The sequence below is a fragment of the Simochromis diagramma genome, unplaced genomic scaffold (assembly GCF_900408965.1).
Source record: "Simochromis diagramma unplaced genomic scaffold, fSimDia1.1 OVJJ01000514.1, whole genome shotgun sequence".
Classification (NCBI taxonomy): Eukaryota; Metazoa; Chordata; class Actinopteri; order Cichliformes; family Cichlidae; genus Simochromis; species Simochromis diagramma.
In genome coordinates, this window is record NW_024387346.1 from 891,899 (window position 1) to 913,885 (window position 21,987).

Genomic DNA, 21,987 nt, shown 5'->3' on the forward strand with positions numbered 1-21,987 from the left:
AATGGAAACTGAGATTTTAAACAAAAGTTATTTGCAGAGTGTCCAAACTGGCACTTTCCTTCCACGACAGGACTACTGCTGTGCACGAGCATTTAAAACGCCGGCACCCTGGAGCTGTGACGTCAGCTCTGAATGCTTCAGTTTTAGGGAGTTCAGTGCATCGCGTTAATACTTTATGTTCAAATTTGTCCAGTAATGTTTATGTTAGATTACCTATCGGAACCTTCTCATGCATGATGCTTGCTAAGCGAACACCATTTCAGTTTTGTCAGCTAAAGAGTGAAATGCGATAATGTAGCTACTCCTGTATGCTAGTTTGTTTGTTTTTTGTTTTTTTCTCACATTATTATTAGTGTTTATTCTGAATAGTAATTAGTACAAGTTTCTGGGTCATTATTTTATTTTGCTGTGGGCCGAGACAACACAGTGATATTCACAGGTGGGAAGACTTGACTAGGTGAAACACTGGAGCCTAGAAGAGGAGGTTCACCCACTGGAAGTGGGGATAAGCATAAGTGAAATGATCGTTGACTAATTGAAGAAAAATTGGCAGATTAGTTAACTACCGAAATAAACTGCAATGAAAACTGTCACCTTGAAGCCGCTTATAGACAGGACATCTTGCTGGAATTTACATTTCACTTTCTCGTATAATGAACTTGAATACAGTTAAAATTACAGCAGTGTGTCAGCAACATCTGGGCATTTTGTGGAAGAACTAAAGGGAGTCCGAGAAGGCCAGAAGAGCTGTGTGACTTGGGCTAATCAGTTCAGTGACCCCATATAGAAGGCATTTCCTGGTACTGTGGCACGCCTTGGCCTCTGCAGACATCTGCCTTACCCAGAAACCCTAGTTCAGATGATGGAATTGGATGCCATTAATAGCCTGCCACTGGATATCAGCGTCTCGTTTTGAGGACAAGTTAGACAGGAGAAAGGAGGGGTGAGATTTGTGCCTTAGCTTTTCCAGCTCTCAGTGTCCTCTCTTGTTGCAGTGGCAGGAGTTCATTTATGGTTTATTAGGAATGCTGGGGATTTGGGTAATGCACATTAGTTGGAGAAGAATAGAAATTTCTCCACGATTTCCTTAAAAGTATCACTCCTGTGCTCTGTGCTCTCGGAAAAAACTAGGTTAAATAGTTTTTGTTTGTTTGTTTGTTTTTAATCTTGTCACAGAGATGTTTGATTTGTGTGAATTTGCTTTCACACTAAAATGATTTCATTTTTTCCCCTCTCTGCAGCATTTTCAGCTGGCTTTGATCGACTCCAAACTCTGCACTTTGTCCAAAGCTGAAAGTAAGTATAGGTGCTATAATTGTTCCAGCCAACCAGTCACACGCTACAACGTAAAGTATGATCACATATGATGTGCCGTGTTGCTAGTGGTATGTAACACATATTGAAAGGGCATAGGAATATTTCTACAGAGCAGATTTTTTTTTCTCTCTCTCTGTTGCTGTTTCCCTGCTGACTCTGCCCAAGACTGGGGTTGCCTAGGAGACAGCACAAGGAGAGAGAGCGAGCTGGAAGTGCTTTCAAGCACATTGCAGATACACACTGTGATTTCAGATTACATGTACACTCTGGGGAAAGTGTCCTACTCCCCCTCCCATCTGTGCTCCATAGTGCTAGCAGTCTGTACCCACTGAGCTTCATGGAGCCATTATCTAGCTTAATTTCTCTCTTTGTTTGGGTTTTTTTGTTGTTGTTTTATTTCACTAATTTCTAATTTCTCTTCTTTTTACCCCCACAGTTCAGTTCCACATCGCTCATTTATATGAGATCCAGGTAAGCAATCGATAAATGTGGGCCAAACAATTTCATGTTGTACTCAATTAATATAGCATCATGCACCTGCTATAACTTTATATTGATTTAACAATTTCTCTGACAAGGGAAGACCTTCAGTGTAATCCAGCCTTTTTAAGAACTCAGATACTGTGGCTTATAAGAACAACTGTACTGTTTATTCATAAGTATAAAAGAATTCAATTATTAAAAAATTATGATGAACGACACCAGTAATATAAAGCTTTAACTTCTAACTATTATTGTTTGGCTCAAAGGCTGCTGGGAATGATTATAGGCATACTGTTCAAACTGTTATACCTCTGACTTCAGCATTGCTGTGCTTTATAAAACCCAAAGGCACTAATTAATGTATTTTTTTTAGGCATATATAGGTACATTACACCCCTACTTTGTACTAGACCACTGGTGTCGATGAGTTACTATATCTAGGTACTGTTTTTATTTACATGTATCTGTCCCTTTGCCTTGTTTAGGCCAAGTTTGAATATGTTAATGCACTCCTCAGTATGCCATTATGAAAATATGCTGCACTGGGGGTAGAGCAGGTTATTTACTAAGTGGAAGGTTGTTGGATCGATCCCTGGCTGCTCAAGGGACAGATCCCAAGTTGATGCATCCATCAGAGTGTAAATGTGTGTATGTCAGGTAGAAAGCACTTAGGCATAGAAAAAAAAGTGCTTTTTTGAATGGGTGAATGAGGCATGTTGTACAAAGCACTTTGGGTGCTCAGGTAGAATAGAAAAGCGCTATATAAGAACCATTACTGTTACTATCATGTTGAAACAACATGATCAGGACCTGTGGGAAAATGTGTCAATTAACTACAGAACAGTGTTTTGTTAAAGTATTATCTAAAACTAAATGACTCTAAATGTCAGATCTTGTAGGTAATGGCAGGGCTTCATTACCAACAATCTCCCCCCCCCATTGCAATTCTTCAGTTGTAGGAGTTCCAAATGCAGCTGTTCATTTGGTTGTATTTGCCTTCAGCCTTAATGACAATCATTAGTCGACACAGGAAGGAACATTAAAGAATCTCTCTCGCTTGTGTGCCCAAGTGTCAGTGTTTGCCCAGAGGTGTTTTTATTGTGTGCAGACAGGAAGAGTCTAGAGCCAGACTGTATGTGCAAGGTCTGCACATACACAGACTGGTGGGTTGGTTTTTAAAAGGCTATTTTAGACCTGATAAGAGAAGATTCTGTGCATGCACTGACATTACTCTACCTGATGATCTAGACAAAAGGTCAGTAAGCCCACTAAGTTAAAACAAACCCTTGGTTCACCAGCAGGCAGCTCAGATTTCCCCAAAATACAAACCGTTCCTTTTTGTTAAAGCACACAAACATTTTAGTGCAGACACACACACCTGCCAGACTTGTTGAGTCTGGTAGGCCTGTGCTCTTTCACACTGACCCTCCCCCCGTGTGTTTGTCTGTGTATGGAAGGACACTATGAGTGTGAGGAGGTCTTTAAAGTCTTTGTCTGTCTAGATTAAACCATAAAACACTGGCTTTCCTGTCTGGCCTAAACAACCCCCATGTCTACTTCTCTTGCTTGTCCTCCTCTTCCTGTTCTCCCCGCAGAAGAAATACAGAGCAGCGAAGGAAGCGTATGAAAGTCTGTTGCAGACGGAAAATCTTCCTGCACAAGTGAAGGCGACCACACTGCAACAACTTGGTGAGTGACCTTTGCTGATGTAGGCCGATGCTCATGTCCACATGTGAAATGTACCGGATTAAACTGGCTGAAAGTATCTTCAGGCTCGGTTGGTTCGATTCCCGGCTTCCCCTAGTCTGCATGCTCATTTACCATCCTGCAAAGAATGGGGGAAAAAAAACCATCTGCAACCAGTGATTGCTATAATCGTTGTATTTTTACATCAAATGTTGTAATAAGTGGATTTTTATCTAGTTTGATTAAATAATTCTGGCTTTATTTACTCAGGCATTGGTTTCTCTCTCTCTGTGTGTGTGTGTGTGTGTGTGTGTGTGTGTGTGTGTGTGTGTGTGTGTGTGTGTGTGTGTCAGTATTAATCAAAAAAATTCACACATTTATATTAAAAAAAATTTTTTTAAAGGACCACACACACTGTGATGATGTTGGTAAATTTTTTATATACACTTGCTGTATTGCCTATACCTATTTAACTGCTTGTTAATGCAGATATCTAATCAGTGAGTCACAGAATAGCAACTCGTTGTATTTGGGTATGTAGACAAGAACAAGATGACTTATTGTAGTCCAAACTGAGCATCAGAATGGGGAAGGAAGATGATTTTAGTGATTTTGAACATGGCATGGTTGTTTGTGCCAGGAGGACTGGTCTGGTAGGAACTATCCAGTGAGCAGCAGTTATCTATGTTCATGCCAGAAGTCAGAGAAGAATGGCCAGAATGTTTTGAATTAATAGAAAGACAGCAGTAACTCGGGATAAGCACCGGTTACAACCAAGGCAGGAATGCACAACATGTTGAACCTTGAAGCAGATGGGCTACAGCAGCAGAAGACCACAGCAGAAACTGACAGTATACTTTGCACAGGTTCACCAAAATGCCAAGATAACCAAGGTAGTGAGGCGCACAGATTAGTTTGTTTGGTGTATTTGGCTTAGTATGTTTGTATATAGTTGTGGTAGCCACTGTTGCACCTATCAGGACTTGCTGGAAATTGGTTTTTGGCTAAAACTTCCCATTACAGATGATTTACGATGCTTGCAATAGCCCTGCCAACCTTGTGAGACCACTAGGAATTGCCATAGATTGCTGTCAAGTAGGGGTGGGCGATATAAACGATATATGATAGAAACGATACCGCTTTTTGACTATACCGCTCTATCGTGATAGCGCATGTTGATGATGTCATCAAGCTGCGCCTGTTTTGGTCGAAAGCATCGCAGCGGCTACAACCATTATCATCTGCAAATTATGCCAGGCGACAGTAATGGCAAAGAGATGAAGCACTTTTGAAATGGGGGGAAAGCCAAACACTGCGCGTCCTCCACTTCCGTAACATTGATTCATTAATGTTGAATTCTCTCGCAGCTGTTCTGTTCCCATGTTGTTGCAGTATATTAATAACTAACCTCGTATTGTGGATGAATAATCTCAGTTGTTGTCCTGACTGAAGTTTGGCCCGTGTATAGCATCCTGCTATGCGATTGCATTTGTCCCTAACCACCAGAATCCCTCACGTTAACTTTTATCGAGTGGAAAAAACGTTGGCGTTCATCCTCCAGCTTCACTGTGCTAATGTTATGCTAACATAGCTGTGTCGCTAGCAATCACGTAGCACAACATTATATACCAGGTAGTCCAACTTCAGTAACCCTGCAAACGCCATCGCTGTTTAGTTTTCTGTCTTTGTTTATGTTGGAAGTGGTAGCAGAGCTGTACGTTTTAATTAGTTTCAAAAATCTCTCAGTCAGAACATGCTATGTCATGTTTAGGTGGAAACTAGCGAGCTAACTTCCTGCTAACTTCTCACTCCGTTAAATTGAATAAATTCTGTTTTCATGGATGTTAAACTTAATTGTTACACCTGGTAAAGCAGCAACGCTGATGAAAGAATTTAGACAGTTTTTAACTCTGTGTTCGTTTGACTTTGGGACCTGAAGCCGACGGAGTTTTGGACCCAGATTACTCCGCGAAGCTCCTCACTACGGCAGCCGTAATGCTCTGACAATCCATCAAAACATTTTTTTAACAGATTTCTGCACGCAAAAATAGGTTCGAGGTCAGTAAGCACAACCAGAATTCATACATAAGGCACACTCGATAAAACAGGCGGAGTGAGAACACATCCGGGAATTTTTTGCGTTCTCGGCTTGATGCGTACTTTGAATTGGAACAGTACTTGGTCTCCGACTGATGACGTATCATGAGTACACGGGAACTCAAGTACACATAAGTACGCATATGTGGTTACACAGGTGTATAGGAGAAGAGCTGTGGGAGGTTTGTCATTGCTCATTACAGTCTTCCTGAGCCTCTGTGTTTGCTTGAAATTGCCCAGTTTATGTGTGTGCACGCACACGTACTTGTGCGTGTGTGTGCTTGAATGCAGGGAGGAGCTGTTTGTAAAGGCTGGTTCATATCAGATGTTTAAGCGTTTTGAATATAACTGCTTCTTTGACTTTTTCCACTGTTACTCTCATTAAAGTTTCAGGAAGTAACAAGTTTTTATTTATTTGATCTGTTTTGTTTTTTTTTTCCTCCTTTGGCAGACAGAACTTAATCTTATCAGAAATCTTACCTTTTTCCTTACATTAAAAAAAAAAAAAAAAAAGAGGATTTTGATCTATAACACTTGTATTCTCCTTTGGTATGTAATCATCACTAAATAAAAAAACAAAGCCAGGAGGTGTGTTACAGTTGAATCGTGAAGGCTGATGTTTTGTTTTGCTCTTCTCAGGCTGGATGCATCACACAGTGGAACAGTTGGGGGATAAAGGCACCAAGGACAGCTATGCCATCCAGTGTCTGCAAAAGTCTTTAGAGGCAGACCCAAACTCTGGCCAGTCTTGGTACTTTCTTGGCAGGTACGAAAGCAAAGGACGCGGCTGTTTGCGTATTATCTTGTCTTGTGTTGTGAAATTTAATTAGACGGCATTTGACAGCAAATTCTGATTTAGTTTTAGTCGTAGTCTTTTGGCTGACCTTACTGTATATGAAGATTATTTCTGATTGGATCACTTCCAAACTCGTCCCACCTTTCTGCACAACTTAATCGGATCTCATCTCTTCAAATTCATTAGTTTTTATTTAGTTGTCATCTTCTTTTCATCACAAAAAAAAAACACTTGTTGCCAAAAACATGACATAACACTGTTAGAAGGCATCACAAGATAATTTGTTTTTTTTTTTTAGCAACCTTAAAATCTAGCTAATGCTTCAGGATGTTAAAATGCATGCTCCTGTGCTGCTGTTTCGGTTGAATGTAGTAGATGCCCAGTCTTGACCATGGGGCCAATGCTGTCCTTGAGGTTACAGCCTAAGCAGGGAAAAAACAAAAAAAGGCATCCCTTAACTGGGTTATTGGTCTTTGCATAATATTCCTTTTAGACTAAGCAGTCTTTACTTGAGTCACTATGTTGGTGCACTAGAATCGGCCTTGCCTGATGACCCACATAAATGGACCTTCCTCTGGATCAGGGTGCTGTTCAGTTCACCGACTGAAAGAGTTTCTAGTTATTCAGGAAAATAAGTTGAAACTTGCTGCACAATAGTCAGCATTCAACACTGTAAAATCACTTCACCATAAAACACCATCTGCACTGGTTTTTTGACTCTGTGTTTTGAAGCCTCAACTTTAAAACAGTTGATCATACGTGGACAGTGTGTAGCGTTACCAGCTTGCTTAGCAGGCTGCATGTGTAAACTGTATAGATTAGCAACACACGTCTGGTAATTGGTGCTAACCAGCAGACTAATAAATACCAGAATTTCACTCACCAGATCTGGGCAAACAGCAGGTATTCTTAATATTTTGCCAATTATTAAAAGACTTACAAGCCTATGTGACCAATTATTGGTCTTTCATTAGGGCAAGTAGCTGTTTAGGTAGAAAAGCTTTTCTACTGCTTGGAAGCTGAAAGCTGCTCTTGCTCTTGATATAGCCATCTGAGTGAGACCATGTGCTTGGTAGTCCAAGGAGCTTGGAAAGAAAAGCGCCTGGAGTTTCCTTGAAGACGTTTCACCTCTCATCCAAGAAGCTTTTTCAGTTATAAGTGCAATTGGTGGAGAGTCCCAGATTTAAGCCCTATTGGGAGTGTCCCCAAGATGGCCATGGACCCCCTATTGATCCTCTGCCTAATCACACGAGCCAAGGTGTGAAAACGTGTGTGTGTGTGTGTGTGTGTGTGTGTGTGTGTGTGATTCACAATCAGCCAAGGTTTCGGGTGAACCCATTATGAAACCTAGCCCCACCCTATCATGTGATTTATTAAGGTCAAATGGCCCAGGATGTGAGTGGGCTTTAAGGTGTATGAGAAGGGATCTCAAAACTTTTCAGAGATGAGAGGTGAAACGTCTTCAAGGAAACGTAAAGAATTCCAGACACTTTTCTTTCCTAGCACCTTAGACTACGATGACCTGGATGACTGAGAACCTTCACAGACGTGTGTATGTTAGTTAAAAAGTACCTAAAAGCATGGGAAATGTATCTGTCTCTGTCATGAGTTCTTACATTTATGCATGGGCAAACAGGAATGATTAAACTGTTTTGTGTGGTTTTCACAGCCCAGGAAATTCTACAGGACAGTTTTTGGTTAATTTAAGTAACTTGACTCGGTCGATTGCACATCAAGGGGCTTGGTGTAAAAAGGTGTCTTAAAAGCGGGCTAAGATGCATGAAGAAAGATAGAAAGCGAATATGTTTTGGAACAAAGTTCAGTGCAGATTTTTCCTCAGCAACATCTACTAGATAGCTAAATGTTGCTCCCTTTGCTAGTTGGCAACAGAAAAACTAGTTGGTTAAACTAAATTTAATGCACAAAGGCATTTACATGTCCCGTCTAGCAACCCATCCATTATACAATGTTGCAGATGGATGAGATGGAAAGTAAGGTAGCATTGCAAACCACTGTATTAGTACTGTATTGAAGTTTTGTAGTGTTGTATTTTAAACTACAACATAAACTGTTGTATGTAGGCTGTGTAAGCGTAAACTGACACATAACCAGTAGATGCCCAACTGTCTTCTGAATGTTTTCATATCAGTCAATTTGTTCCTAAAAACAAACATCAGACTAAACCCTGAATTGTCTGCTTTAGGGTAGAAATTGGTCACCAGAATGGTACCAGTCATATTTTTATAGTTCAACTGTTCTTTGGTCCTTATTTCTTTCTTTGTCTCCTCTCCTCAAGGTGCTACTCCAGTATTGGGAAGGTGCAGGATGCCTTCATCTCTTACCGGCAGTCCATTGATAAATCGGAGGCCAGTGCTGACACCTGGTGCTCTATAGGGTAAGAGCAAAATTTGTCATGTGTTGGCTATGCTGAGAAGTATGATTAAGGTCACAACGAAGAAGGTGAAGATCTTTAGGTCTGACTCAAAATGGCTGGTGGAGAAGCAGCAGCTGCATAGAGGACATGGAAAAAGTGTGAAAGGATCTATTGTTAGAATTATGAAGAACAGATTAGGTCCCCTGAGAACTGTGAGTTTGTAAGTGGATAATGACCTAAATCCTGGAAGATGGCAAGAGAATAATTTCCTATCTTTGCCTCTGGGTCCAGGGTGCTTTACCAGCAGCAGAACCAGCCTATGGATGCACTGCAGGCTTACATCTGTGCTGTTCAACTGGATCACAGCCACGCCGCCGCCTGGATGGATCTGGGCACTCTCTACGAATCCTGCGGCCAGCCGCACGACGCTATCAAGTGCTACATCAACGCTACTCGCAGCAAGGCCTGCCTCAACACTGCTGCACTCACACAACGTATCAAGCTGCTGCAGGTAGAGCTGGCCTTTACATAAACCCAACGCACTTTGTTACGTGTTGTGCATTTTGGTGTGTGCGTGTATTAAAGTGACGTGTTAAGTGCCAAACATTGCCAAAGCAATCAGCTTTTTGAATTGCAGGCTGCGTGTTTGTCCTTTTGATTTCTGGTAACAGAGATATGAATAATAATTCATATTGGTATTTTGTTTTGGCGTTTTCCCCTCACTTTATTGTAAAGCATTCCTTCATGGCATTGAACATTTTAGTATATCACCTATATAAGGTGTGATCAAAAACATCTGAGAATTGCCCCAAGAAAGTGTAACTTTACCAAATTTGTAATTTTTCCTTTAAGGTCATCTTTTTGTGGAGGTCAGAATGTTTTCAGCATGGCTGCATTTGTAATATTGCTCTCTGGAAGTCCCGTCTTGCACTTGCACGCCTGCGATCTTCAAGCAAAGACGGCAAACATCAACCAATCAAGTTTTAAACTGATCCAACTGTGGTTTTGAGTGCTGGGCCAGCTTCAGTTTTCACTTGAAAATTCACAACATGTCAAAAGCTCAGGAGAGGTAAAACCAGAGTGGGCGTGTGAGTTTTTTAGTATTGAGTAAGTTCCCCTGAGTTTGGCCACCAGAGTCAGACTCTCGGTGTGGAGTTCTACTATAACACCAGAGAAATGTATCTGGCTGTGTGCAGATACAAATTAAAATACTTTTTTTTTTTGGCTACAGAAAATAGTCTTGTGTCACAATCTACCCTACTAGCAAGTGCAAGTGGTCAAAATGGGACTTCTGCTTACCTACAAATAGCTACAAGCTTTTCAGACATCCACAAAAAGGTGACTTTGAAGCAGAGATCAGCCAAATTAAAACCAGCCAAAGTGTTTTTATCTTCTTCTGTTTTTTTAAATGGGCTCCTTTGAAGATTTTTTGATCACAGCACGTACACGAGCAGTAACTTTTCTAGTACCTTTTTTTTTTTTTTTTTTTGTCCAACCCAAGTTCAGCACTAAAGTTTGTGTCTTACACAATTTCTCCTAGGCTCAGTTGTGTAACCTACAACCAGGTAGTCTGCAGAATAAGAGTAAAATGCTTCCTAGTATTGAGGAGGCATGGAGCCTACCCATTCCTGCTGAGCTCACGTCCAGGCAGGGGACCCTGAACACTGCACAGACACAGCAGGTGAGATCCAGCTTATAAAGGAAACTCCAGTCTCTTATAAACTAGTTAAACTGTAAATTGAAGAGGATTGTTTAAGCCTTGCCCTCATACTTTTAGAGGATTTAACTACATCATAGTCATTTTCCAAAATTCTGGCTAGCATCAGTGTTCAATATGGATCCAAAGATAAACAGCATGAAAGAACTGGAGTGAGGCCCATTTTGCAATAATCTTAATTGCTAAAGTGCAGTTTCCCTTCATAGCCTCTCTCTCATCAAAAGGCACGTGTTAGAATTACTGAGGATTTCTACAAAGAACTCATCATGCCACACTGCTTTTATCTTTTTTACAAAAATGCACAAATCTTATGCAGACATTGCAACAGAAAATGCTGAAAATGCATGTCTAATGAGCGTAGCATATGGATTAGTACGAATGCATGGATTTGACCTGTGTTTGTCATGAATGGCATACGTGAGTTTTGATTGCCACAACTGACTTAGAAAAAAAGACTGAGGCTCAACTCCACCACTGTCACATCAGTTTTAACCCTTCTTGTTTTTTCTGTTTGTCTGTTAGTAAAATCCTTAAGTCCTCATTTTGGCTTCAAATCACCATATTTGCATCATGCTTCATCTGTGCCACAACAATAACGAGGTCATTTTCAGTGATTCTAAGTATTGATCAGAGTGAACCAAGTGATATCCTGTCTGCATTAGTGACTTTACATGAACAGAATATGAGATGTTCAAACTACTTTCCTGTAAAGCAACTAGGGATGCTCTCAATACGATTTTAGTAACAGACTGTGAATAATCAAGGATTCACATGAATTAAAGACAGTGGCTGCAATCTGATTTTAGTCAAACGACCAAAATTGTTTTACTCAGTGTGACCTGAAATGCGTGACTAAGCCCATAAGCTCGTGGGAAAAGCATTTAAACCCATCAGGATCGAGGGCTGTTTATCCATAGACTAGTCATTTCACAACCACAGGTATCACCCCTCGTCGCCATTACAAAGAATGCAGATTTAAGCCACTTCAAGCTTGCTTTTACTTTTTGGATTCTGAAAGAGAGGGAGAGAGAGCTGTGTCAGTGCCAGGTGAACAAGAGGCCGATGCAAAGCACTCGACTGCTGGCTATAGACTGTTTGCCAGGCATTTTTTGGAAGGAAAAGGCTAAAGAGATCTGAAAGTCACAGAACTCTAGTGGCAGTCGCTGTGTTGGCAACATTGGGGTTAAGTGAAACATGATCATCACTGCTGAGAGAGAGTGGGAAGTCAGGCACAGAAACTAAGGCTTTTTATTTCCTCATATCTGAATCCTGAACCCAACAAAAACTGTTTCATTATCAAATATCCAGTTACAGCCCTAAATGCAACAAATAGCACATTGTTTCACATAATAATCACAGTATGAATACTCTGATTACCACCTTAATCCATCTCAGTTATTTAGATTAAGGTAAACCATATTTGATATCAGAGTATTGCCATACAAGCATTGTTTAAATGCTCAATGTTTTTGCATGTAAATGTGTAGTATGGACCCTGTCCTTTGATCTCAGTGTGGAGAAAGTTTGGATACTTTTGTTTAAGGGCTCATTTTTTAAATTTTAGCTTACTTTTGGGGGGGGGGCAGCTTTACTGTTGTTGATAGTCCAGTGTGTAGTCACAAACTGTCTGTGATCCATTTTTAGGCCTGTAAAGGGGAGGGAGGCCAGTCTGCCAGCAATCATGCAGATCCGCAGGCCAGTCCTGCTAAGAAGAAACGCACTGCCAGCCCAGCCAAGGTACAGCCAGGGATGCTACTGTGTGTAATGGTGGAGAGTTAAAAATATGGGGCATGGTACATATTTGTGTCTCTTTTACAGGGTGCTGCAGACTCGTGGGGAAACACCACCAATCAACAGCAAATCAAGCTTCAGGTAGGAACATGCATTTCTTAATTTGGTAATTATTACTATTTTTCACAGAGGCTTCACATTTTAGTGGTTTACATTTGCATAATATGCAAAAGATCCAAGGTTGGAGCCCAATAGGGGATGCAAGACAGACAAAACAAAACAAAAAAAATTGCCAAATCAAACTTTATTACTGTTACACATGATTCTGATTTAGAAGAAAATGTAAAGTCTGATCTGACATCTGACTTTTATTAGCTAAAATGAGACATACTCAAATAGGTCGCTTTGGGGGTTTATATGCATTTCACAGAACCACTTATATCAGCTCGTGATATTGTATGTTTAACATTTTTATCCTGTCTTGTCATTTTTCTTTATATCCTCCATGCTTCCCATCTGTATCACATTCATAAAGCTGATCATGGATTGTACTTGGACATCAGTTTCATTTATAAATTCCAATTAATCATTTATTTATTTATTTACATGGAACTCAAGTGTAAACCTAGAAACTCTTTAAAGATTGTAACACTTTTATATGAAAATAACTGAAGCAGTCATTTAAATTTTTAACATGTATGTTTTTTATTTTACTTTTTAGGTTAGTTGTCGTTAAGGATAATAATCTCAGAATCCCCATATAGTATGGGTAAAAATGACAAAAATACCATTAGGTTGTGTTTCTCTGCAGCTACTTTAATTGCCAAAACTCAATGACAAATTTATATTGGCATAATGTAATCAGCTGGACTTTTGAGTCCATTGTCTTGAACTACAGCTGCAGATGTAGTGTTAATTCTGCTCAGCGTCATTGCTGAGGGCATTGCTACCTGTTGTCCAAGGTGGTGGGATTGAAGATTGTACAATGAGACAAGGTCGAATGGTGTCAGAGACTGCCACCACAAAAACACAGAAAGGGATAGGGCTAGCTTGTCATCATGACTGAAGTTTAGAAATAAGAAAAGGAAAATTGATGACAAAATAGATGAAAATAATACACAAAAAATGCTAAAGTTAATAAACCAAATGTATTTGGGTGTTAATTAAAACTACATGTGTGTCTTGCTCAAGTAATAGATATGTGTGGGGAATGCTACCTGTGCATTTGGTAGTAAGCTTTAAGAAGTGATCTGCTAATTTTAATGCAACACTGTTGTGAAATGTACAGCACCTGGAACACTTGCGGACCAACCGAGCAAACCTCAACCCCCACCAGTTGCAGATGCTGGAGCAGCTGGAGAAGCAGTTCTCGCTCATGCAGCATCATCAGCAGGTACACACATGCTACCTTGTTATTAGTGACGTGAGTTTCTACTGGCTAATGTATAGGAGGTTTATATTTTACATACAGTTATGATGGACATGAATGTCAAGGCATTGTTGGGCTTTCAGTGATTTCTCAACCTCTTAGTTTGGTCTTCATGAATAAGTTTTGGCATAATTCTGGTTGGAGTGGCCACACACTTGTACCACGTACTTATAACACTGGTTTATCTAATTACATTTAAAATTTGACTACAAGAGAAGTGATTGGCTTGTGTAAATCTACCATCTTCTTTGTGAGATCTGCTTTGAGTCCCACTGTATGAGTGGGCGCTGTGAACCAAATCCTTTTCATGATACTACCTGCTGTAGCCCTTCATGGTCACCAAAGGGAAGTGCACAGGGCTTGGCAGTTGAGACACTTTTAGATTTTGATGAGCATCATTTTGATGAGCACACTCATTTGAGAAAGAAGGTGTCTTTTTTTTCTTATATGTGAATGATGTGAAAGAAAATGAGTAGCTTACAGCAGCAATTGACAGCTCAACATAACCTAAGCCTTCGTGTTCACATTAAGTGTGTGTGTAAACTCCTGATCAGAACAGTTTGTGTTAAGTGTGACTCTTTTCTCATTCTCTGCCCTGTATCAGATTCGGCAGCAGGCAGCAGCAGGTGGCCAACCGAGGCCCAGCCTTCCCAACGGCGAATTGGCTGGGCCCTCTCCCCACCACGCAGGCTTCTCTCGCACCTCCCCTCTCAATCACACAGCCACCCGGCCCCCGTGTGTCACTCAGCCCACAGCCAATGGATCCTGTTCCACAAGTCCTTCAGCGGGGCTGCCTGGACACCCGGACAAAAATCACAACCTGGGACTGGGAGGTGGCGGCGCAAGCAACGGAAACGTGCCTTACCCGCAGCAGAACTCTCTACCTCACAACTGCAAAGCCGCCAGTCAACCCAGCACCAGCAGCACTACCAGTAGTCCCAGTCAAGCAGACGAGACATGGAGGAGCCAACAACGCAACACTACCACTCAGGTACACTGTTGACTGCTTTGAAATGGCTTTGTTTTGCACAACAGCAATTCACATTCACTGGCCACTTTAATGAGTACATACTAGCACCAGGTTTGACCTCCTTGTGCTGTTAGAACTGCCTTAGTTCTTAATGGCATAGATTTAGCAAGATGCAAGAAATATTCATCAGACATTCTGGTCCATGTTGGTTGTAACATCAACAGGTCATCTTTACCACATCTGCACACCTAAATACTTTGAGTTGCTGCCATGTGAATGACTGATTAGATTGGTGAACTTGTAGACCGTTTGCACATGTCACCTTCTGCATTATTTTGTTTCTGCATGTTTTTCATGTGAATTATTTTGGCTCATTGAATGCATCATTTATTAATCAGTATGTCTCACTCTCTCTCTAGGGGCTTCAAAAAGGTCCAGGTTCACATTCGGCAGGTCCTAATGGAGAACCCCCTTTTTCTTCTTCCTCCTCCCCTCAGACCTCGTTCACATCATCTGGCATTCTGAATCAGGTTGGACATTCCTCTGGGCCCTGCACTGCCTCTTCCTCTGCCTCGTCTTTATCCCCCACTTCCCCTCAGACAACCCCCAACCACTTGTCCTCACCTCCCCACTCCGCTACTACCTCAGGGGTCCACACCAAAGACACCACGCCTTCAGGGGGCAACACCGGCAGCAGTGCTGCAGCTGCCGCTTTGCCATCAGGTCAGGAGGCTGCCATCAGGCATTCCGGAGGGACGTCGCATAGTCCCAGCACCACCCCTGCGCAGGGATTGACTAATCACATCCAGCCACGGGTGACTGACGGCTCTGCCAGCGCGTCTCTGCCCAGCTCTCCTGCCCCCAGCGTGCTCAGTTCAGACAATCCTCTCTCAGCCTTGATAAAGGGAAAAGCTAATACTACCAGTAACGACAATAACAATAACTACAGCAACCACGGAGGGTCTTCCTCAGAGAAAATGAACAATGTCCATCCAGGTCTCAATGGCGCCACCAAGCCAGTTTCAGAGCACTCAGTGGCATCCTCGCCACTTTCTGCCACTGCGATGCCCTCTCCATGTTCAGCAGACCCTCACACCATTAACAGCCTCCCCTGCCTTAACAGCCCGTCCAGTACAAACAGTCAGGGGCCCACGCTCAATGGAAAGGGGCTGGAGGACTCCCAGAGCCCGATGAAGGTGGAGCCTTGTGGGGGGCCTCATAGACATTCTGGCCCTGCTGGCCTGGCTCCCTGGTCCTCAGTTTCCATCTACCCCAGCTCCAATGAAATGCTCAAAGCATGCAGGTACGAAGTCAGTAAAGCTAAGACCACATATAGAATTCACTGAGTTAATATAGTGCATGCCCAAATTAATATTCATTTTACTCCGCTTTGGATTTAAGTGTAATTCTGAGTTTTTCAAACTTTTCAGCCTGCCATAAATTAGTCACAGAAGTTTATATAAGTACAAATTATTGTGTAAATCTAAAACTGAAACACATCGAGAGCTAAAGACACCTGCAATGCCCTCTGCAGCTCACTGCTAACACCTGCCCATTATCTGTTAGGGTTGGGGTAACCGGCACAAACCGTGTCGGTTAATGCAGCAGACACATTCATATGTATGAAACCATGTTGTGAAAGTGAGGAATGCCTTGATTCTTTGTTACATTTAAAAATGCCCTGATATTTTGACCCCGTACTATACACCATTTAGCTCCCTCCCAGCATCATTCACACTCTGCACTCATGTCAGACAGAGATCTGAAGTGTACATGTGCTTAAATGTTTGTGTGAGCCACATAGATTTGTAACTGTCACAGTGCTAGAAACTTGTTTCTTCTCGCTCTTTCCTTCTTTAGAGAAATGTGGAGGACATTTTTGCCTTTAATCTTCAAGTCATGCAGAGTTAGGCCATCGCTCATGTTGGTCCCTCTCCTTATCGTGTTTTTGGGGGTTTTGTTTTATTTAAGAGCAGAATGACAAGCAGCTAATTTAGACAAATCATCCATGTTTGCCTTCCAGTTAGATAAGTTGCAGGGTTTCCAGCACAAAAGTCATTAGACCCAAAAGCTAATGCTAACTGGTGGCACAGAGAGAGGGATGCGCTGTCAGACTTGTAATAAAGAGATGTACATGCAGTGATGTGAAGTGTCAATGAACCTCTAGTGAAATTACCGTAAACCAAAAGTTGTTTTTCTTTTTTTCTTTTTTTATTACTGATTTATTGATTTGTGTCTGTCACAAAGCAGGGCAGTTAGAAATAGTGGTTCCAGATAGAGAAGCAACATCAAAGCACGAATGAAAGGTGTATGAGCAGTTGATGGTAACACTATATTAGTATATGTTAGGGGTCTCAAACTTGTGGCCCAGGGCCCACTTGCAGCCCACATCACCCCTACCTGTGGGGGATTTGGCCCAAGAAGTTACTTTTTTTTTTTTTTTGTTAGGGAGGATTTATTTGTTGTTGAGTGCAATGTTAAAGTAAGTTCTTTAAAAAGCAAAAAATCATTTAACATGAAGGCAATATGAGCAGAGAGCACAAACTTGTTGAGGGATTGGCTGTATTAGTTCAGTGAGCTGCATTCTCAATCATCCAGGAACGAAAATCTCCAAAAAGTTGATTCTGTTCATCTGGACGTAGCGTTTTGTGGGAGAAACGTTTCGTCACTCATCCAAGTGACTTCTTCGGTTTTCTTCTTGAGTAGAAGTCACTTGGATGAGTGACGAAACATTTCTCCCACAAAACGCTACGTCCAGATGAACAGAATCAACTTTTTGGAGATTTTCTTTCCTGGATGATTGAGAAGGCATCAAGACATTATAAAGGGAAGGAGAGCGAAGGGAGAGTTCACAAAATGAGGCACACTAAGCACTGATGTTTCAGATTTCTACCTAAGCCGATACACAGCGTGATGATCTCGTGTTCTTTACCTGCAGGAATCTGGGGAAGAACGGCCTGTCGACCAGCAGCATCCTCTTGGACAGGTGTCCCCCACCACGACCCCCTCGTGCGCCATCTCCTCCACTGCCAAAGGACAAACTCAATCCCCCAACACCCAGTATTTATGTGAGTACAGCTGTGCCATATAAGGAGAAGTATTCATCATGTTGTTGATTCTCAGTATCTTAGCTACAGCTAACAAGCACAAACACTCTAAGCTCCTTTTTAATGCACTGATACTCTCAGTAAGCCTGGAGTCAGTTCACGTTTTCCTGTCTGACATACAGCTAGAAAACAAGAGGGATGCCTTCTTCCCCCCCCTTCATCAGTTCTGCACCAATCCCACCAACCCGGTCACTGTCATCAGAGGACTGGCTGGAGCACTCAAACTAGGTAAGAGGATGGGATGGCACAGTTTTGTAAATTAGGTGTTTTCCGTGTTGAGGGTTGCAACTGCGGCTGGCGTGGCTGACTCGATGTTTCTTTCCCAGTCTCACATGGCTCTGTGGGTGTGTCTCTGAAATCACAGGAGGGAGCATGTTGTGTGGATGACTTTGTATGACATGTATGACAACAGCACCACCTGCAAGCTGAAAATGTTACTGCACACATTTCCTGTGGAGAAAACTAGTTGGATTTGCACCAAAAAAATAATATAAAAAAATCACTACCATCAGCTCTTTCCCCCCCCCCCCAACTATTATGTAACAGATTGTCCTCAGGTTATTAATAAAGAAAATAAAACAAAAACCAGTTCATGTAACATACGTGTTCCACTCTGTTCCCCTTAAGTCACAAGTTCATATCGATGGTTCGCTAAAATCTATTTTAACACTTGTTTAAAATGATGTAAGATGCATGAAAGCTGTTCTAAACTCTTCCTTGCTTCCTCATCCTCAGACTTGGGCCTGTTCTCCACTAAGACACTGGTGGAGGCTAACCCAGACCATTTAGTGGAGGTGCGGACTCAGCTGGCTCAGCCCACCGATGAGAACTGGGATCCCAGCGGCAACAGGAAGATGTGGCGCTGTGAGAGCAGCCGCTCACACACCACCATCATCAAATACGCCCAGTACCAGGCATCGTCCTTCCAGGAGTCTCTGCGGGTCAGATTTTAATTGAAGTTCTTATTTTGGCTTTCAAGTAAAAAGATAATCAGGATCAAATGCTTGGTTTTGTTTGTTAATTTTCACTACAAAACTCTGACCTTGTATTATGTTACAAATCAGCCACCTCCCATGTTACATTGAAAATATTTTCACCGTGTTGCTGAGTATGTTACCAGCCTATAAAAATCTACCAATCCAAATGTTTTCTTTAACAGGAAGAAAATGAGAAGAAAAAGGAGGTGGAAGCGGAGGCGGGTTCCTCAGACGGGTGAACTTTCTCTGTCTTTCTGTGTAGATTTGAAAGCTTTGCGAGCTCTTGTTTCTGTTATTAATGACCTTTTACGCTCTTGCTCTTAGTGTGAAGCGAAGGAAGGGTCTGTTCAAACACATCAAGTTTGGCACCAACATCGAACTCTCAGATGACAAGAAGTAAGTGACTCATTCATTTTAGTCGATGAAACGTGTAGAGCGATTTGCAGTTGAAGAAAGATGAAGCACTAGTCCCTTTTCTTCGTTTCATTGACCTCTGCCCTTTCAGGTGGAAGCAGCAGCTGCAGGAGCTGACTAAGTTGCCTGCCTTCGCCAGAGTGGTGTCAGCTGGTAACCTGCTCAGTCACGTAGGTCACACAATCCTGGGCATGAATACTGTGCAGCTCTATATGAAGGTGCCAGGGAGCAGGACACCAGGTATAGATCAACGCAGTGACCACAAGTGTGTGTGCAGTCTTTTGTCTCACTCTGTCTCACTCTGAGTAATCGTGCTTTTTCATAGGTCACCAAGAAAACAACAATTTCTGCTCTGTCAATATTAATATTGGTCCTGGGGACTGCGAGTGGTTTGCTGTGCCTGAGCCATACTGGGGCGTCATCAATGAATTCTGTGAAAAGTACGTGGACAGAAAAGATCGTTTGAAGTCTGTTAGGTGACGCTCAAAGTGGTTCATTGTATCTGATGATATATTTCTTTCTTTTACCTCCTTTTACAGGAACAACATTAACTACCTGATGGGCTCCTGGTGGCCCAACCTGGAGGACTTGTACGAGACCAATGTGCCTGTTTACCGCTTCATCCAGCGTCCCGGGGACTTGGTGTGGCTTAATACAGGCACAGTTCATTGGGTTCAGGCCATCGGCTGGTGCAACAACATCGCGTGGAATGTCGGACCCCTTACAGGTTAGGAAAGGAAAGCTCCTTCCCCATCGGGGCCAGCTGTATGACTGAATCATGCACAGATGAACATAAATATGTGCTTTTTTTCTTCAGCCCATCAGTACAAGCTGGCGGTGGAGCGCTACGAGTGGAACAAACTGCAGAGCGTCAAATCCATCGTTCCCATGATCCACCTCTCATGGAACATGGCCAGGAACATTAAAGTCTCAGACCACAAGCTTTATGAGATGATCAAGTAAATGCCTGTAGATTCATCATCTCATTCTTGGTTTTGTGTGCATGTTACCTTGATCTTACCTCAGGTGTGTTTCTGTTTCTTAGGTATTGTTTGTTGCGCACTCTGAAGCAGTGTCAGATGCAGAGGGAGCTGCTGCTGGCTGCCGGGAAGGAACTGGTGTGGCATGGGAGGACCCAGAACGAGCCGGCACACTACTGCAGCATCTGTGAAGTAAGCGCAGCCCTGCTCACTTGTATTTTCCTTCCTGCTGCAGGCATGCCATTCGATCGTCACTTTTCCTACTTTGGTAACGCTTGTGCACCTGCTATTTTGCACCTAGGTGGAAGTGTTTGACCTGCTGTTTGTAACCAGCGAGAGCAACAGCAGGAAAACATACGTGGTGCACTGCCAGGACTGTGCCCGTAGGGGGAGCGCTAACCTGGACAACTTTGTGGTGCTGGAGCAGTACAAGATAGAGGACCTCATGCAGATTTATGACCAGTTCACACTTGTAAGTATCGGGCACAAATCCACCAGGGTGGGCCACAGAGAACCATGAAATGCTTCAGTGTGTGCTGCTTTGTCCCCACAGGCGAGTCCCCTGCCTTCCTCCTCTTGATGGTGATATTCTCTCGTTCTGAGGACTTTTAGTACCACAAATCAGAAACTCTCCGGAAACCTTGTTTTTTCTTTTCTCCCTCTCTCTCTCTCTCGCTCTCTCTCGCTCTCTCTCTTTTTTTTTTTTTTTTTTTTTTTTTTTTTTAAGTTTGTTTCTTCTGATATTCAGGAAGTAAGCCGGCAGTCACCCAACTGCACCCTGTAGCTAATCCCATAAGGCAGCTGCCTGAAAGCTGTGTGTCTATGCAACCTGCCCAGAGTGGTGTGCCACCCCCAACCCCCCCACCCACCCACCCAAACAAGTGGACTAGAGGGGGTGAACGGTAGCTCCACTTGTCATCACGACCAGACTGTTCTACTGCTGGCTCAGCTGGACTTCACCCCAAAAACCACACAAAATCACAAAAGGAGGGGAAAAGTCAAATTTTGTACATATTAAGTTTAAACTGGCAACATCATCACGCAAAGACTACTGACTCGATAGTTTTCCTGTTCCCCGCCATTTTTGTCTTCTGTTTGTGAGTTCACAAGAGCTTTGTTCCCTCCTTCCCCTCGATGACACAAGTACATTAGCATAGCGGGTCTTTTGTATGTTAGACACCTCCTCGGTCAGGAACATGAGTTAAAAACTGTTTTGTAATGCGAAACGTTGAGTGACAGATTCTTTGAGACATTTCCCTTCGTTTGTTTGTTTTGGATTTTTTGTAATCACTTAAGTTTTTTTGATTATGCTGCAAGTATGATGAGACTTTGGTTCCTTTGGGTTGAGGGAGAGGAAATGAGTTGTAGGCCATGTCACAAAGAAAAAGGGTTGCACATAGTTGAAAGAGTGAACTTAAATTTGTGATGTTTTCTTTTTGTATTTGGTTGTAAATTACACTATTTATAAATGCCTATTTATTGCCTGAAAAATATTTGTTGATGGAATGCTGTACTTTTTTTTCCCAGAGTACCTGCCATTAAATTTGAAGGAGCCTTGTGATTTTTTTTAAAGCAGGGCCCCTCATAACGTTTTCTATATGAATAAAACTGCTTAGTAAGCATTGTACAGAGACCTTACATTGAAATGGGTTTATTGTTTGAAGGATGTTTTATGCATCAATAAACAAAACCGGTCTTTATTTACATCTGCAGCTGTGTTGTGTCTGTGCAAACAGTGCTGTCTGCTTGTTGGGTGGAAAGTGAAAATATTCCATACATGCCAGAATTATCAGTATCATCATCCAGCAATATAAAATTAAATGCAGTTAAATGTTTAAAGTTTATGTAACACAAGACGAGTGCAGAGCCTGCAATACAAAGGATGTAGATAATAGGGCTGGGTATCGTC

General features: G+C 42.1%; 1 protein-coding gene across 3 annotated transcripts in view; it reads left to right on the plus strand.

Moving 5' to 3' along the window:
- The window catches only part of kdm6a (lysine (K)-specific demethylase 6A), a 45,616-nt gene extending 23,834 nt beyond the window's left edge, over positions 1-21,782 (plus strand). For 2 of the 3 annotated variants that reach the window (XM_040006697.1, XM_040006699.1), the window contains 24 exons: positions 1,242-1,296; positions 1,754-1,788; positions 3,396-3,489; positions 6,223-6,349; positions 8,676-8,774; positions 9,045-9,264; positions 10,294-10,434; positions 12,115-12,207; positions 12,289-12,342; positions 13,490-13,594; positions 14,235-14,621; positions 15,020-15,903; positions 17,539-17,668; positions 17,830-17,935; positions 18,443-18,648; positions 18,867-18,919; positions 19,009-19,080; positions 19,190-19,338; positions 19,424-19,538; positions 19,638-19,825; positions 19,916-20,057; positions 20,144-20,270; positions 20,380-20,550; positions 20,632-21,782. In XM_040006697.1, coding sequence (XP_039862631.1) covers positions 1,242-1,296; positions 1,754-1,788; positions 3,396-3,489; positions 6,223-6,349; positions 8,676-8,774; positions 9,045-9,264; positions 10,294-10,434; positions 12,115-12,207; positions 12,289-12,342; positions 13,490-13,594; positions 14,235-14,621; positions 15,020-15,903; positions 17,539-17,668; positions 17,830-17,935; positions 18,443-18,648; positions 18,867-18,919; positions 19,009-19,080; positions 19,190-19,338; positions 19,424-19,538; positions 19,638-19,825; positions 19,916-20,057; positions 20,144-20,270; positions 20,380-20,550; positions 20,632-20,658 — 3,780 coding nt within the window. In that variant the 3' untranslated portion in view covers positions 20,659-21,782. The remainder of the gene's footprint in view (positions 1-1,241; positions 1,297-1,753; positions 1,789-3,395; positions 3,490-6,222; positions 6,350-8,675; positions 8,775-9,044; positions 9,265-10,293; positions 10,435-12,114; positions 12,208-12,288; positions 12,343-13,489; positions 13,595-14,234; positions 14,622-15,019; positions 15,904-17,538; positions 17,669-17,829; positions 17,936-18,442; positions 18,649-18,866; positions 18,920-19,008; positions 19,081-19,189; positions 19,339-19,423; positions 19,539-19,637; positions 19,826-19,915; positions 20,058-20,143; positions 20,271-20,379; positions 20,551-20,631) is intronic. The other variant, XM_040006698.1, reaches the window with a different exon arrangement.
- The last annotated feature ends 205 nt before the right edge of the window (positions 21,783-21,987 follow it).